Source organism: Hydra vulgaris, chromosome 02, assembly GCF_038396675.1.
Source record: "Hydra vulgaris chromosome 02, alternate assembly HydraT2T_AEP".
In the NCBI taxonomy this organism is placed as follows: domain Eukaryota; kingdom Metazoa; phylum Cnidaria; class Hydrozoa; order Anthoathecata; family Hydridae; genus Hydra; species Hydra vulgaris.
Window position 1 is genome coordinate 47,759,897 of NC_088921.1, and position 18,733 is coordinate 47,778,629.

Genomic DNA, 18,733 nt, shown 5'->3' on the forward strand with positions numbered 1-18,733 from the left:
GTGCCCTGAGCAAGGATTATCTTCAAAACTCTTACTACCATCTTTAAATAAAGTAGCCCACTTGGCTATTGTACTACATTTTGGTGCTTGGTCAACATGAACTAAAACCAATTCATTGGTTATGGCTTGTGCTGAGACTCCAAGTAGAGCACAGGTTTTCAACAAAATTCAAATTTTTCTATTTTTAAATTTTTCATTTAAACATGTTTAATAAAATTCAAATAATACTTTTAATACACATTCAAAATAATTCAACAAGTACTTAAAATGTTTATAATTAAATAAAGTTTAAGATGATATATAAACACTTGATTATTTCCTGTCTTATTGTGGCATATAATTATTTCCTGTCTTATTCATAGATCAAGTTCTTGGAACTTTTCTAACAACTTTAGTATTAAAGATTTTTATATTGATTTATACAAGAATATTATATATACTAATATATTATATTATTCTTTTCTTTAAATCTTCTTATTTATTTTTGTAGTAAGTTTTTACCACAAATTGCAATAAATGATTTATAGATAAATTTAAAACAACTATTTTTTTTTCTATAATAGGATTCTTAAAATATATAAATATATATATTTAGTAAAAATCTTGTTTTATGTAACAGTATTTTTTATAACAGTGTTTCATAAACTAGTGTCTTTTTCAAATTAAGTATTCAATTTAAAGAGCAACACACAAGAGTTTATAAAATTTTTATTTACTAACTATTACTAGCAGTGTTTGAATTTGTATAAGTAAAACGAAATAATAAAGGTATACCAAGAAAAACAAACTTTGTTGTTTTACTCGAAGTTTGCTGTCACCGTGTTAACCAGTTTTAGTAAATGACATCATGGTAAAAATTTTTTTGATTCAATATTTTTTGTTTTTGTTTTATTTGCTTTTTAAAACAGACGTTTATTATCAATTAGTGAACAGAAGCTTTCGGCTTCGGCCAAAATTTTGTCCGAAACCGAAATTTCTGCTTCAACAATTTTTTTACTTTTCCTGTTTCGGCCGAAATTTCGGTTCAAACCGCAACCGAAATGAACCGAAACTTTTAAAAGATATTTTTTAAGTTTTAATATAGAGTGGGATCATGACAGTTTCCTAATTGTAATTGTTTGTTAGTAAATCAATTTTTAATTATAACAATTGTAAAAATTTTAATTGAAATCACGTTACATAATAGTTTTAAGTTACTATTCTCAAATCATTCTTAAAATGAATTAACATTTAAGTAAAGCAACCCAAACCAATAGTTTCATCAAAAGTTTCTCAGTGCTAAAATTTACAATGGAAAATAATCCATAAAAAACTGGTTTATGGAATCATTTTACCGTGACAGTGATTTCAAATACGGAACTTGCAATTTGAAAATATCTCGTGGATCGCACAATCCAAAACTTCAATCACTTAGCGGACTTTGATCACATTTAAGAAGTGGTTTACTCTAAAAAATCTCTTAACTGAAAAAACAATACAACTACCGGCAGTCCTATAAATCTCAAAAATTGATTCAAACTTCAAAGAAGGTCTGAAGTTTCCTGTGCGACCGTGGCGCAGTGGTTAGAGCGCTTGCCTTTTAAGCAGTAGATCCAGGCTCAAACCGAGCTTCGGATATGTTTTTGCGTCACGGTAATGAAGGAGGCGTGAACTTCCTGGTTAAATGCACTTCCGCGGTGCTCTGTGACAAGACCTATAGGTCTTCTTGGGGCACCTAAATAACAACAACAAAAAAAAGTTTCATAGATTTATATTAGAAAACAACATTAAAAGCAAAGTTTGGTTTGGCAAAAGTAGCAAAGAATTCCTTAGACCTCCACCAACATCTGCCGAAGTTAAAAGGTTGTTTTTAACTGCTGGAGAAATTCTTTCAATGAAAGAAACAGACTTTGACCAGAAAACATGAAAAAATATTTATTTTGCAGAGAAAATACTTCAATTATTACCTTTAATTATTGAAATATCTTGACATATTAGAGTTTTTATCAAACTATGTTACATGGTGATTGGCTAGATATATGTGAAATAGTTTTTTTTGCTTTAATTCAGTGATCATAAAAGGTTCAGGGATTTTAAACATTCATTTTCAAATTTCGGCCGAAATTTCAGTTTTGGTTTCGGCTACGGCTTCACTGAACGGAAATTTCGGTACTTTCGGTTTCGGTCGATCACTATTATCAATCGCATGACTTTCCTATAAACTTTTTAGGAAGCTAAACAAAAGAATATTTTTTTATGGAGCTCGAGAACCAAATAAAATTAAGATTTTTATGATCTTAAAAACACTCTTAAATATAATAAAAAATCAATAAAGATGTCAATCACCTTATTATATGGATAGTTAAGCGCTAAACTAGCCTATACAACAAAGTTGAAAAAAAATTAGTTTATTTTAAAAAAATGATTTATGTAGTGTTTCTTTGCAAACACCAAAATATTATAAATAAAAATTTTAAGTGCACTGAACTGCAATTACTTTTAATTTTTTCGGTTTAGTGGCTTTTGTTAAAGACTTTTAAACTTTGCATCAAATTATCTCATTTCAACATATTCATTGTATAGCCTGGTTTGGCGCTAAGTCATCCATATATTCTGAATCTTTTTTCTTTTTATGTAAACAATGTGAACTTTTTTCTAGTTTATTTAAGCTATTTATCACTATGATAAACAGATTAAATAAACTTAGATAAAATATCATTTCGTTTATCCTATCGAAATGACATTTTACAAATTTTTAATTAACAAAGAACTTTGGTAAACAACATCATTTATTAGAGATATTTGCCAAATTCTTAAATTTATAGTTAGAAAATATTTATAGATTTTACACTTAACAAATTTACAGACAGCTTTTTATTAATCAAAGCATTAACTAATGTTTTATAGCAATAATTCAACACAGATGGCGATTAAAATTGTCAATGTGTTGCAGTGCACATTAAAAAACATATTATATTTAAATCTCCCAATTCATGTCACATTAGGCAAGAATTTTACATTAAAACCTGTCTCTTAAAATTAAAAATCAAAAAACTACCTAAATTGACAATAAAATTTTTTCCATAAATAATTTCAATTTTAAAATTGATTCGATATGCATTTTTTTGCAATCTTGACCAATAATTGTTCAATTTTAAAAAATAAAATAAGCATTACATACTTAACAGAATAAATTTCATTAAATATATTCTTGTATGATTAAATAAGATTTTCAAGAATATTTGTACTTGATAGATTTAGTAAATAAATGCTGTTAATTAAACTTTTATAAGGTTAACTCTTTCGTTACCAGCGGTTTTAACATAAAATTTGAATATCATAACATTGACAACTAATTAAAATTTGAAAAGTAAATCTCTTTAAAACCATAACAAACTATATATCAATAGAAAGCTAAACAAATGAACTTTTTAATTAAATAAATTCTTAACATGCATCATTGAACAATAAGAAATGCAAAGTGCTTAAAACCATTGTTTTTATAAATAGTAACTAAAACATTTAGTCCAAAACAAAACTCATTTAATGTATAAAAAGAATGTTTTTCTTTAAAAGACAAAGGAGAATTTGTAATTACTTAGACAAATACTTATACACTTCTGCAAATTAAATTTTACAGTGTTAACGCTGCTTTATTTTAGAACTAAAATTAAAGAAGTTTTTTTTTTATCAAGATTCCTTAACTTTGCCAAGTGATAACTTTTTATAATAACATAATATGAGGCACCTCACAGGATAAGGGACCAAGTCTTAGAAATGGAGCTATTAGCACTACTGTATAATAGAAAGAAAAATGATCAAAAAGAAAAATAATTTAACTTAATATCTTTATTTTTGACCAAGTTATAGCTGTTTGTGCGGGACAAGGATCGGAATAGCGTTTTTGAAAAAAGTTGAAAGTTAACATAATTTAAAAATGTTATAAATTCAGTTTGACGAAGAAGTTAGTGGTTGTTTTCTGTTTTTAAATGCATGATACAGTTTAGATTATGGGTACAAATTTTCGCATCAAATAAATTTCAGTAACTCTTTAAAAATAAAAAAAATTGAAACGTAACTGAAAAATCAAAAAGGTATTAACTCTTAATTAAATACAAAATTTTGTATCTGCTTTTCATTTGGGCCAAACTGGAACTGTTTTTATTTATATGTACAACTTGTTTGCAGTAAGAACATATGGACGGCTTTCTTTTAACCGGAGGCAAACCCATCGAAAAATCTAGATTGCCAACCGTTTCTTGAACTGTTTTGCGAACATTTGCTGCTCTGACCTAGAAATAAAAAATCATTTAAGAAAATTAGTGATGTTTTTATTGTTCAAAGCCTAAATATTAAGTCAAATATATCCGTATTTTAATTCTCGTAATGATGGTAGGTTAAAAAATAAAAAACCTGGGCAAACGTTATCTTGTCAACTTGTGGCTTTGAACAAACTTAAATCCCCGCGTTCTGGGACAAAAATTTGGATGCTATTGTAGAGATACCATTGTCTTTCTGGTGAGAGAAGTTTAGGTTGTAATATTTGTGGCGTGGTAATTATTGAGATGAGTTGGTGTTGCCATATTTGCAAGATTGATTCGCACTGTCTGAATCAATCTTACAAGTAATCACTCCAGGTTTATTAAATTGAAATGTGAAAGAGTGCCATTGCTTGATATTAGGAATCGTTTTAAAATTAGGTGAAAGCTGTTCTTGCCAATCATATGTTGGAACAAAAATTGAACCATTCTTGTCACTGATGATGACTGATTTATTCAATTTTGAAATTGGAGTAATAGTTTCTATGCATGCGCTTCTATGCAACTCTTTGACCGAAGCTAATTCACTTCGCCCAAACTTGGATTTCAGAATCCTAATTCCAGCATCTGGAAAGAATTTTGTGTAATCAACAGGCAAAAACATAATAGTTATTTTGTATTTCTGAATGTGAGAAGCGCGCCATACAGCTTTTATTTTTTCCTCCTTGATTACATCCACAACCAGATTTTATAAATTTTTGCATTTTTTCCTCATCTTCATTTTCAAATACTGTGAGTAAAGTGAACAGAGAGTATTAATGGTGTTATCAAGAACAACAATGTCATTTTGGATCATCAGTTCATCCTGTGAAGTTAAAGCCAAAGATGCATTCTCACTCATTGGTTCATCGTGCAAAGTGATAGATGCGCTAGATGCTTGGTTATTAGATGAATCAGAAATTAAAAAATCATCATTGAAATCATTTTCACGATCTCTATATTCAAAGAAATTGTGCAGGGCATCGTTAAATTCTCATTGATCTAAACAATCAGTTCCACAACTATTCAAAAGCTTTGCTATATCAGCATTTTTAGAAGTACTGTATTCACGATTTAAGTTCAGATAAAATTAAACTTAAAGTCTAATTTTATCTGAATTTTTTTCTACACCTAACGTGAGTCAGCTCTTATCGTTGGTTTGAAATACTAGCAGAAACTTCGCAACAAACAGTTGTTTATTTGTTATAATTAATTTGGTGTGTATGAACATCACTGTCATGCACTTCTATTTAAATACAAAAAAACCACAATACATAGTTACATTTATGAATTAAGTGGGCTTATTACGTCAGCATTTGAAATCAATTTGTTTCTAAAGTAGCACCTATTAAAAAGAATTCAACAAAGAAAAGCATATTTAAAATTATTTCTTTATTTAATCTAATAATTGCTTTATGAATCAATAATTGTTGGTACTATGATTAAAATCATAACAAAAAATTTAATAAAATATTTGGTCACCATACTCGGTTTAAAGAGTAAAAAAATAACATACAAATAAGTTATATTTTCAATAACATCTTAGGATTTTCAACGATTATTGATCAAAAATAAAAAGTATTATATACTGGCACGCTAAAACATTAATAATACAGCATAAAAAAATAATTAACAAGGAGTTCTTTACTTCTAGAGGAGAGAACATTATCAAAACAGTTCTGATGAAGAGTTGGTACTTTTTCCACATTTAAGAAAAATCCTTTTTTGCAACTACCAAAAAAATTTTTCACAAAAAAACACCTAATATGTATTGTAATATGATAAAACTATAAAAAAAAACAATAATCTCGTTTTTGAATTTTTCGACCTAATTAACTATTATGTCAAATATTTCTGTAACTAGAAACTAAGACTTGGTTCCTTTTCCTGTGAGGCGCCTCATATGGCTCTTATTTGTTCTTGATTATGTAGAGAATTAATTAAACCTGAAGATCAAACAAATTATATGTGTCTAGAGTGAAAATTTCTGTACAAAACAAGATAAATTGTAAAGCATACTTGAAAGCCGCTACCAACGGCTTGCAGGCAAAATTTAAAAAAATAAAAAGATGCTGTCAGCGGCTTGCGATATTGTTAAATATTAGAAAATAATTTTTTAACAGAATCTTAATAAGTTTAATAATCATTTAATAACAATAAATATAACACTAAAATAAATGTATAGCAATAGAAGAGCTTAAAATATCCAAGATAATCTATTCATATGTGAACTTCACGAAATTTAGAAAATAAAATAACTAAAGAAGTTCTACAGTAATTTATGACGAAAAAAAATACTTATATATAATAACAAGTAACTAAACAAATTCTTTAGTAATCTATGATTAAAAAAAAAACTTTATAATTTAATAATAAAAAAATAAAAATAAAAATTTTTTTTAGATTTCTTATTGAAATTTTATAATGATGCCATTTACTAAAACTATTTGGAATTAAATGCACTTGAATAAATTATAAAGTCTGTAGATTATGGCGTATATTTAAAGACTTTGAGGAACTGGCTGACATGGAGATGGTACGCTTGAAGTAAAACAACTAAGTTTTTTTTTTTGATATACCTTTATTATTTTGTTTTACTTAAAAAAAATCTGCACAAACATTTTTTTATCATTCTTTTTAATAGGAACACAACTTGCCTCTGCACTTTGGGATCTCTTTAAAAGGAAAACCAATTCGTTAATTTTCAAGCATTAAGTTAATTTTGTATATATATAATTCAGTCATGAAGAACTATTTCTAAGCATTCCCAAAAAATCTCACATTGAAAATCATACATGTTTTTTTCTATTATTTTCATAAAAATAAAACTGGCAATCTCCAATTTACTTTTAATTAATTTTAATCTATGTAAATATTATGTAAAAAAGGTATCCATTAGTAATGTTTTCGAAGATAAAATTAAGTTTGAAGCGGAATCACGCACAGAACAGAAAAACTTTAGTTTAATAAGTAGTAATTTAATTTAAGTTTTCTGATTGCTCTCATATCTCAAAATTAACATATTATGATGGTGTGTTCATATATTAGTAATTTATTCTTTTTTCAAATTTGTTTGTTTTACATGAAATTTATAATCATTCTTGTCAATATCTTTGAACAGATTTCGTACTTGGGTATATGATTGTTTATGATAAGCTCTTCAATTATTTACAAAAAAAAAAAATTATTTTGTTATCCATATAAAATTAATAATGAGGAATTGTGGTCTAAACACTTTAATAGAAGAAATTTTAAATACAATGTCCCTAATGAGTATAGTACACTTGAACACAAAAAATGTCTAAAATACAAATAAAATTATATTTATAAGAAACATACTGCTTGAACAAATAGCTACTAATTTTAATAGACCTATTTTAAATGCCTAACTACAAACTTTTGTCAATTCTCTACTAATTATGTAAAATGTGAGTGAAAGTAAATCATAACTAAATATAATTATATTTAGTTATATAAATTAACAAAGTAATATTTATTGGACATTATTACACACATTGGTCATTTTATTACTTATTTTGATGAGATCACTTTTTTATAACAATAAAACAATCAATAAAAAAAATAATAACAAAAAGTTTACATAATATTATTTAAATTAATGACATGACTATTATGTAATGAAAATAACAATGTAAACAACATGACTATTATTGATGAAAATAACAAGTAACAAATTTATAAATTTACAAAATAGTGAACAAAATTTTGTAATAACTTTGTAAAATTTCAACTGACATTACACACATACTGTTTTTATAAATCAACTGACTCTAATTTAAAAACAAATATAATTGCATTTAGTTCAATATTAAAATGCATTTGCTAACTTATTTTTTTTTTACAAAATTTCTTTAGAAAAATTGAAAAACCAAAACATCAATAACTCCTCAACATAACATAAGGCCAAAATAAAATTAGTTGGTAAAGTAGATATACATCTAATCATTAAAATAATCAAAACCAAAATTTTTTTCTAAGTCAGATTTTTTCTAGAGCTAAATTTGTCAATGCTTTTTTTTATTGCCATTAATTAGAGCATTTTGTGGATCTTAAAATAAATTATATTCTATTAGGACTATAATTTTTAGATTTAGCAGGTTTTAATTTGGCGTTAAATTTTTAGCCTTAAATTAAATTAAATTTTTAGCAACATTACTTTTTTTACCTTATAAGAGTAATTAATTAATTGTTGCAACATCATGATTAAAATCATGATGTTGCAACAAACTGCAATTTGTTGCACAAAAATGCAACAAACTGCAGTTTATAAGGATCAAAAAGCTACTAAAAAAATGCATTTAGTAAAAACATGAGAATAATAACAAACCTGAACTTTTTTCTTTAGAAACAGAAGTTGGAGTTTGTTTTTGTTCCAATCCAGCTTTCTCATTACTAGAATGATTTCCATTATTAGGCGTTAAATTTGAGTTTATACTAAAATCAACATCATCAACTTGATTATGACTCGCATTTAAATAATTCAAACTTTTTAATGTAAAATCATTAAATTTAGCATTAATAACGTTTTCTTCTGGTTCTTTAACTTTGTATTTCTGAATTAGGTGATTTAAAACTGTATTAAAATCGCTATCATTAGAATTAGTTTTAAAAACAACTGCTACGATTCCTTTATCTTTCCTCATTAGGATAACTCTCTTTTTTGTGTGCTCTGTAAACCTTGCTTTTTTCAAAGCCTGAATTTTATTCCCCTGTGCTTTTTTAAATAACTTTTGTGTTTTAGCACTATTGTTTGCAATTCTGGTTGAAAAATTTTCTATTATTGGAATCTCAATAGATTTATGATCTAATGCATATTTTTCCAAAACAACTTTACAATTTTTTAACATTGTTTTTAACTTTTTTACAAATCAAAAATTATCATAAAAATTAAATTGACGAGACTTTGAAGCGAATAAATTTGCTTCAAAATATGCATTCAGGTTACGTTAATTATAAACACAATGGAAATTCCCTGCACCTTACACAAAGCATACATAGTGACGGATCCAGGAATTTTTGGTGTGGAGTATGGGAGGGGGGGGGGCGAATTATTGAAATATTTTTGTATTCATTCTAACATTTGCGTCTCCCCAAAAAAAAAAGGTCCTCCATTTCTAAGATACTTTAAGACTTTCAGATTCTGGTAAGGGGAGGGGGAAGCATACCCTTTTCCACCTCCCCCTGATCAGTCAGTGAGCATGTAGACACTTTTCCGATGGATACCGCGTCTGTAGTAAATTAAATCCTACTAAAAAAAATTTAAAAGTTTCCTTTGAGTCCGAACGAAGCAAATTCACCGTTCCTAGGTCAATGTTCCTAGGTCAATGAAGTATTAAGAATTATTTCGATTCAAATTCTGCCGTTATGGAGGACAACTAAGCAAATGGAACTAAATTTTTTATAATATTCATAGTATTGTATAGTATATATTTTTTATATATATCTATATATTAAGAATCGAAAATAAATAAATCTTTTTTATTTTATTAATTTCTTTTTTTTTTCAAATTAAAGTTCCATATATATAAATATGGAAATATTTGTTACAGAAAAAAATATAATATAGTGAACTTTTGTGCTGTATTCGGGTGTTCAAATCGTTCTAATCGTGAAAAAAGCAAATCTTTTTTTCGTTTACCAAAAGTAGTTTGCAACCAAGAAGAAGAAGGTAAAAATTTATCAAAAGAGGTAAATGGATAAATGCCATAAACAGAGTTGGTTGTAGTTCTTAAGTCCTTCACACTGAAATTTGCAGCGACCATTTTATTACAGGTAAAAATTTTACCTTTGATTTATTTTTATAACTTTGAATATATAATGCCATTACATGTTCAACATTTTCTTTTTTTTATTTAGGAAAACCTTCACTTTTTTCAAAGAATGATCCTGATTGGGTTCCATCATTAAATCTAGGGCACAAAAAGTTTAAATTTGGAGTTCAGCAATCTAAAGAACGTTACTTACGACACAAAAATCGTTCATTATTATCAAGTCAAAATAATTTTAAGGCTTGTAGTAGCAGTACCTCTAATTTAGACAATTCTGAAGATGCATTTTATTATAATTTTATAGATTTCCAAATAAATAAAACTTCAACAAATAATGAATCGAATATTTCTGAAAGCGTCACAATTGATAACAAAAACTTAGTAGATATTATTGTTCAAACAGATGTAACTGTCAAAAATATAAATCAAATAGAAAGAGAGTTTATATATAAAAACAACCTAGTTTATGATTTGCATGCAAATTTAGTGAAATTTCATGTGGGAACTATTGAATGGTTTGATACAGATTCAAAAGTAACTTTTTACACTGGATTACTAAATTTGAAAATTTTATGTTGTTTGCTTAACTTTTTGAAAGCTATTGTCAACAAAAATGAGAACTCAGTTTTATCCTTCTTTGAAGAATTTTCTTTAACACTAATGAGATTCAACTAAATCTATCTATTAGAAACCTTGCTTATAGATTTGAAATTTTTAAATCAACTTCCTCAAAATTATTAAGGCGGAATGATATTATGTACTTCAGATTGAAACAATTAATTAAATGGCCTTGTCGCAATGAACTTATTGCTGTCGCAATGAACTTATTGCAACTATGCCTTTATGTTTCCGAAAATATTTTCAAACAAAAGTGACTGTACTAATTGATTGTTTTGAAATATTCATAAATAAACCATCTAATCTAAATGCAAGAGCAACAACTTGGTCTCAATAAGAACATCATAATATTGTTAAATTCTTAATAGGTGTAAGCCCACATGGTGTGATAACATTTGTTTCTAAGGCTTGGGGAGGACGTGTCAGTGATAAATACCTAACAGAGCATTGTTCAATTTTAAAAAACATTCTTCCAGGAGATATCGTTTTAGCCGTTAGAGGTTTTAACATTGCTGATGGTGTTGGCATTTATTGTGGGGAATTGAAGATTCCAGGATTTTTAAAAGGGAAACTACAATTATCTTGTTTAGATGTAAAATCATCCCGAAAAATCGCTTCTGTTCATGTACACGTGGAGAGAGTTTTTGGTTTGTTACATAACAAATATAAAGTTCTGCAAAGTATTATGTCAATACGCTACTTATATACAAAAGATTCTGGATTATGCACACTAGACAAAATTGTTATTGTTCTTCTTTAATAAATATGTGATTCAATTATTCCAGTGGAATAGTTATAAACATTAAAAGGGATTGAATTGTTAAGTAAAACTAAAATTTATAATCAAAAATAAAATATTTTTTATTAAAATACAATACAATTTTTATTAAAATACAATATTTCAAAGTTACAGTTTTTATTGCAGTAATCATGCTCATTAAAAAGTTTGTTTTCTTTTTTAAAGTAGATGTGCTCTATTAATATAAGTTTATTTTTATCTGGTATTTCTTTGTTATAATGATTTTTCTTGCTGTAAAACTTATCAAATAGTTCAGGTAAAATACATTCTTCAAAAAAATTTTTACATTTTGTTATATTTTTTTCAATAAACTCATAATCCAACAATATCCTTTCACAATACCAGTCCTTTGATGTCCAAATATAAAAGTCACAATAGTTACTTGAAAATCGCATAAATTGATTTATGTGATTTTTTGATAGCTACATAACCCTCATTATTCCAGAGACAAAAACTTTTATGACTTAATAAATCGCTGATGTATTTATCTCTCCCATTACAGGGACACTTTATCTCTAAACAACCATTTCCACAACAATCACAATTAACAATTGCATCTGGCAATGCACCGAGGAAAGGTTGTTGAACTGAAATAAAAAAACCACAATTTCTTATTGAAAAAATAGAGTACTTTTTTTCCATGGTTGTTGAATACAAAACAAATGCTTCTTTTTTGTGGTCATGTCCCCATTTTGTTGCCACTGTACTAAAGTTTGCTTGAATAAGATAACAAATTTGCATAATCAAACTGATTGGTGGTTGGGTGACATTAGCACAGCGTACATTGCCAAATTTTGAAGCAGTGATACGACCTGATCTAAAGTAAAACCAGTTTTTAGCTTTTGTCGGTTCATATGGTTTAGTAAACCCAGGGACAACAGAAAGAATAACTGGTTTGGATCCACATTGGCGTAAATCAAAAAAAAATTTATCAGTTTCTTCCTTTGTTGGAATAGAAGCAGTTTTTCAAGGTGTTTTTTTTTGTTGTTGTTGTTATTATCTATTCCATGTACTTTATTGTTTAAGTTATATTGCAATGATTTGGGTGAGGTAAAGTCAATATCTGAAACAGACTTGTATACGATATTTTTAGAGCTTCGTAGTAACCAATAGGCTTTTTTCTCAGAACATGTTTTTGAACATTTGGTGTTAACTGCACATTTGATATAAAATAGTACCGCACCAATATGTGAGCAGCTTTCTCCTAGACACAATGGCAACGTGCACAAACAATACTACCTGATTTTTCAGAAATATTCAATGACTGTAAGGCTACACATCAGAAATAATCTATGACTGTAAGGCTGTACATCGCTCATTTTTTGAGAATGTTTTACCTAAGATATTAAAAATTGAACAAAAAAACTAAAAGTATGAATGTTGTTTAAATTTCTATATAGAAAATGTCATGAGTAAGAACATATTTTTCAAATTCTTTTACGCCTACATTCATAACTCAACCTGATACAAATTGATTATAAGAATCGAGAGCTTTATATGCTTTTAATTGATCTTTAGTTAGAGAACTTAGAACAAATAAAAAATAGTTCATATTATCAGGATAAGTAATGATTGGATAATTATCTATGTCAGAGAAATCTTTATCTTTAAGAAAATATGGGTCATCGTGACCGATAAAACTTTTTTTTAAATATCTTTGCTTTACATAGTTATCAAGCTTAAACAAATACTCACTTTTTGTTGACATAACAGATATATTTGTTTATGTTTTTTTTTTATGATTATTTGTCCTCCATAATGACGGTATAGTTTCTTCCCGTAATAGAATAAATTAATGACGAGGTAGGAACGGTGAATATTGCGAAAAACAAAAACAAGACAAAAACAAAAAATGGAAATTTTATTTATTTACATATACCAAATACACACAATAAGTTCTAAAACAGAGTCTTAAAAGACAATAGTAAATGTATTAAAATACTAAATACATTATTTGTATATCTATTATAAAAATAAATGACATCATATTTTAATTTAATTAATAATATTTCAAAAATCGCAATGTATTAAAATTTAATATATTATATTAAAATGACGCAGGGAGTATTTTAGTATACATTGCAATTTTCAAAAACATTGTAGATTTTTTTTATAATTTATAATTATAAAAAAAAATCTACAACTATAATATATAGTTTATATTTTGGTTTTGTATTATTCTATATAAAGATTCAAAATTAAATTAATGCCTAAACGTTGTACGTCGATCGTTTGTTCTTTTTTTTTTTTTAATGGCTAATGATAGCTTTCATTTGTCAAGAATGGCAGTCAACGGCAAACTGAAAAAATCAATTGATATTAAATTAGATTTATATTTTTAGTTTTTTGATTGAGTGAATTAATTAAAATAGAAATTAGGGGTGTATACGAATACTACACCGGATCACAACGGACCACACCGGAGTCTGAAAACTATTTTAATTGAGCTTAAGGTGGTAGCAGGTGGTCATATAGTGCAATAAGGTCATATAGTGGTCATATAGTGGCAAAGTGGTCATATAGTGTTATTTAGTTGCAAACTGGTCATGTAGTGCAAAGTTTACCCATATTAAAAATAGTAGTTTTTACAAATATTTTTTTGTCGTGTATGATTTCTAAACAGATTATTTAAAAACTAACAAAAATTGATAAAATATACAACGTTTAATCAACTTTTATTAGTTTTTCTATAATATAACACATGTTTTTAGTCATGGATCATGATTAGGCAAAATACAGTTAGAAGTAACGAAGAAGATATACAGATAACAAAAAAAAAACTACACTAGAGCAGTTAGAAAATCAGTTTTGTTAAATAAGTAGAGATTGTAAATATTCTTAAATGCTAAAGTAAAACAAGCTAAAAATAAAAATGTTTAAATTTGTTCTTTTTTACAAATTTACAAAAACTTTTTAAGTATCAAATATAAAGTGATGTGTTTTATCTGGATTTCTATTTTACTATCTTTAAGAATCGGCCTCGTTTAAGCTCCTGTTATTGAAGATGTGCGTTCGTTTAGAGGCCATTTTTCTGATGAGGTTTTTTGTCTTGCCAGGGCACAACGGGAATTGTCATTTGTCTATCTGTTGACGTTGACAACTTCACTGACGATTTAAAACAAAAACATTTTGAACTGTCATGAATCCCTTGTGTATCATTCATTTCTTTTCAAGTATCAATAGTTATTCTGAGATTAACTCTTCATCTAATCCCAAGATAAGTTGACCTGTACAGCATTCTCTAAAACGTATAGCAAGGTGCCCAAAAAAAATGTCCAAAAGTATCTAAATCTGAGTGACGATAAATAAAAATTGATCTAATAAATGATGGACAGTCGCCAGATTTATCTTTTTGTCGACGTTGAAGGACAAGATTTTTGTATACGGATGGAGTCACGTACATATTCGCCAAACCATAAGTCATCATATGATAACACACTTCTAGAAATTCCATTAATGCAAAAAATTTTAATTTTGCTTATTTGCTTATCATTGTAAAGAATAACGCTTGGAATGCGTTGATTGTCACAATCAAATTTTCTTACAAATTTACTAGATTGTACAATATTGAATACGGCTTCATACTCATTAGCAAAGTCTGTATTGATTGACACCCTGATTTGTTTTCTATCAGACGACTTTTGACGACGAATCAATTTAGAGTCCGGCAAGCATCCTCTATACTGAAAATAGATCTTCTAAACTGAAGTGAAGATCTAAGATTATTATATACTTCATGGACAGTTTTATTTTCTAGCATATTACTTATGAAAACCGATGTACTCACTGGTGTTCGGACTAGGTTCAGATTCTTTTTTCGCGAAATATACAAAAATGATTTGTATATTTCGATAAAATGATTTATTCGGTGATGTATTTGTATACACCAAGAAATTAGGTTTTACAATATTAGGAATGTTAAATGGAGACTTAATCACCATGATCGGTTGAAGTTTATATATATATATATATATATATATATATATATATATAAAAACTTCAGTATATATGTTGGTCGTTACATAATTAGTTTTTTTGTGGTTGGGTGTAGTTTTGTTACTTCTCGTTAGTTTTTGCAATGTCGAGTAAAGAGTCTGAAAATCGATATAAAATTTTGAAATTTTACATAGAAAGTCCATCGTTCTCATATTCTATGATTTCAAAAATTGTAAAGTTCCAAAATCAACTGTTGGAATTGTTATAAAAAGTTATAAAGGAAAACAAAACCATAAAAAGAAAATCGGGAAGTGGTGGAAAATCAAAATTTATTTCCAAAAGGAAGGCAAAATCAATAGTTGACTTAATTCTTCTAAATCCGACTCAGTCACAACAATATTTAGCTTTAAAGTTTAAATGCAGTAAATCTTTCATTCAAAGAGTATTCAAAAAGGAAAACTTGAAAGCATATTACAAGAAAAAAATACCAAAAAAGGTCGCTTGATGGAGAAATCAAGCCAATTGGACGAGCTAAAAATATGCTTCAACTAATTTACGAAAAAAAATTTTAGAAGACGAGGTTACTTTTTTACTTACTATAAAAAAGATCAATCATTGCTTCCAGCTAATCAACACTATTATTACTCAAAACGTTATAAAGCTTCTGACAAATTTAAGTACATTTGAGTTAAAAAAATTTGCTCCCAAGTTCCTTGTATGCACACCCATGCTGAACCTGATTATAGTTTGATGGAATGACATAGGGTTGTGTCATACTTTTTTAAAATTGTTAGAACTATGTCATTCAGGAAAAGTTAGTGTGAAAAACCATAAAACTAATCTTTAAAAAATATTTAAGTTTATACAGGGTGCTAAATAGGTCCAGGACTTGGGCGTCCCTCTGACCGATCTTAAGATCCACTACAGGGGTGTATGCAATCGTTGTACATTTTGTCAGTAAATATGACTAATCGTTATATGCCCTCCTTAGATATATTTATTAAAAATTAAAAACAGAAAATATTTATTAAACATTAAATAAATGTTTTTCATTGAAACTAACCACTGCATTTTTTTAGTGACCCTCAAGGGAATTTCGTTGATCAATTCCCGTTCCCGTTCCCGTTTGTTTTTTTCGAGAAATTTCCGAGAACTTTTTTTAAATGCAAATATGTAGATTATCATTTTTTAAAGGTATATTTAAAGTTTATAGTTGTAATTGCGGGTATAATTAAAGTTTAAAACTTTTTTTATACCTGGAAATACACTTAACAGGTGTTAAAAAAGTTTTAATCTTTAAATATACCTGCAATTCTATGTATCAAAATGAATCTTCATAAATTTTACTCTAAAGTCTACCTGAAGTTGGTGGTGCATTGCAATATAAAAACGCGTAAAATTAATTAGTAATTAGTTATTCAATATTTTTTAAAGTGCAAAGTGGATTGTGCAAGTTTTTTTAAAAGAAAGTGAAAAAGTTATTTTCGATAAATTATCAAAGGTATAAATATAGTACATATTATGTTATTTCTATTTCTAAATTTTTTTCTTTTTTTTTATTTCTTTTCTTTTTTTTTCATTTCTTTTTTCTTCATATCTTATTTTTTAATTTTAAATAGCATGTCTTTTGTGTGGAAGCACTTCAAAAGGGTAACGGGCAACAAATATAAATCACGCTGTGACGTAGACTTGAGCAATCGAAAGTGTAGTGCTGTTCTCAATTGTGCTGGAGGTTCAACGAAGGTTTTGATAGAACATCTAAAGCGTGTTCATCAGATACTTGATCCATTGAAATCTGGACCAACAACTAGCAACCAAGCTCAACCAAGCACAAGCAGCACTGACAATCCTCCAGTAAAGAGGCATAAGCTGATGACAGATTTTACTAGAGCATCGTTTGAGGAAATCATTTCTAAAAAAGTTGCTTTAAATGGAATGAACTTCGAACAAATTGTCAACTCAGATATAATAGCAGAGCATGTGAAAGAGAAGTTTCCAACGAAAAACTTCCCAAAGAATGGATCTGGTGTTGCAAAGATTGTTCGAGGTTTTCATGAAGACATCAAGGCTAAAATAAAATCGTGGATTCAAACTCATCTAACTGAAGGACATTTCTTTTCAACAACCCTTGATGAATGGACTTCTACTGCAGGGCGATGTTTCTTGAACATTAATCTTCATTATTTTGAAAATGGTGTTGATAAAGAAATCAATTTGGGCATGGTTACAATTTATGGAAGTGCAACTGCTCTTAACATCAAAAAACTAGTAAGTTGATATAATAATCTTTTTCTTTTTTTAGGTTTCTAATTATTTTATTTTATAATTAACAGTTCGAAGCAAGATTGATGGAATTTGGCTTGGATCCAGAGAAATACATTGTTGGCACTTCTGGTGATGGTGTGAGCGCTATGGTATCATTTGGTTCTATGATCGCATCAGATTACGTCCAGTGCAGCGATCGTGAAATTCATCTGGGTGTTACTAAAGTTCTTTATCTAAAGAAACAGTCAGCAGATGCTCCAGTGGATAACGACAACGATGATGTCTTTTTCGTTGAGCGTAGAAATGAAGATGAACCTGATGAAGATGTACCTGATGCCGGCGAGGACAAAGAATCAGACGATGAAGAGAAGGCCGATTTACTTCAAATGGTTTTTGCTTATCAATCAACGATCACCAAATTGAGAAAAATTGTGACCTCTTCCATTGATCATTGGTCAAAAATAAAATTCTTCAAAAATTCGTTAAGAGGATGAACAACGGGAGAGAACATAAGCTGAAGTTAGATTCAAAGACTCGTTGGAGCACCCTTCATGATGCTTGCGAAAGGTTTTTGAAGTTACCTGTGAAGGAAGCTCTGAACTACAGGGAGATTAAGAAAACCTACTTATGGGCAGATATCGACTCAAAAAGATTGGAGGAGCTGGTAGAAGTTCTGAGTCCAGCGAAGTTGGCAATTCAATTCTTGTCAAAGAAATCAGTAAATCTCATCGATTGCAACACAACTATCAAAAGTTGCTGTGAAACTGATGGAAAGACTCTTCAGTACTGAAAATGATGATTGTGTGGAACACCCTGAACAGCAAGAAGAACCATCAGCATCAACATCACAGCAGGTTCAAAGAAGTTTAGCTGAGCAACTGACACTTGCCTTGAAAGCTTCAAGAGAGGTCACCAACAAGCAGGCGGGCAAAGTTATTGACTACAAAAAGGAGATGCAGATGTATGCAAAGACAAAAGTACGCTCACCAACTCTGGATAGACTTTTCGAGGGACTGAAAATACAAGTAACATCAGTAGCTGCAGAACGT

At 28.3% G+C, this 18,733-nt stretch overlaps 1 protein-coding gene and 1 long non-coding RNA gene across 2 annotated transcripts in view; one reads left to right on the forward strand and one right to left on the reverse strand.

The window, feature by feature from the left end:
* Positions 1-9,547, reverse strand: part of LOC100197076 (PR domain zinc finger protein 14) — a 49,899-nt gene extending 40,352 nt beyond the window's left edge. Inside the window, exon 1 of the mRNA XM_065791161.1 lies at positions 8,626-9,547. Within this exon, the coding sequence (XP_065647233.1) occupies positions 8,626-9,145 (520 nt within the window). The 5' untranslated portion in view covers positions 9,146-9,547. The remainder of the gene's footprint in view (positions 1-8,625) is intronic.
* Positions 9,548-9,815: 268 nt separating this feature from the next.
* LOC136077001 (uncharacterized) lies at positions 9,816-10,401 on the forward strand. Its single transcript, XR_010636764.1, has 2 exons — positions 9,816-10,070; positions 10,155-10,401. It is a non-coding gene; the product is annotated as an uncharacterized LOC136077001 (long non-coding RNA).
* Positions 10,402-18,733: the final 8,332 nt, after the last annotated feature.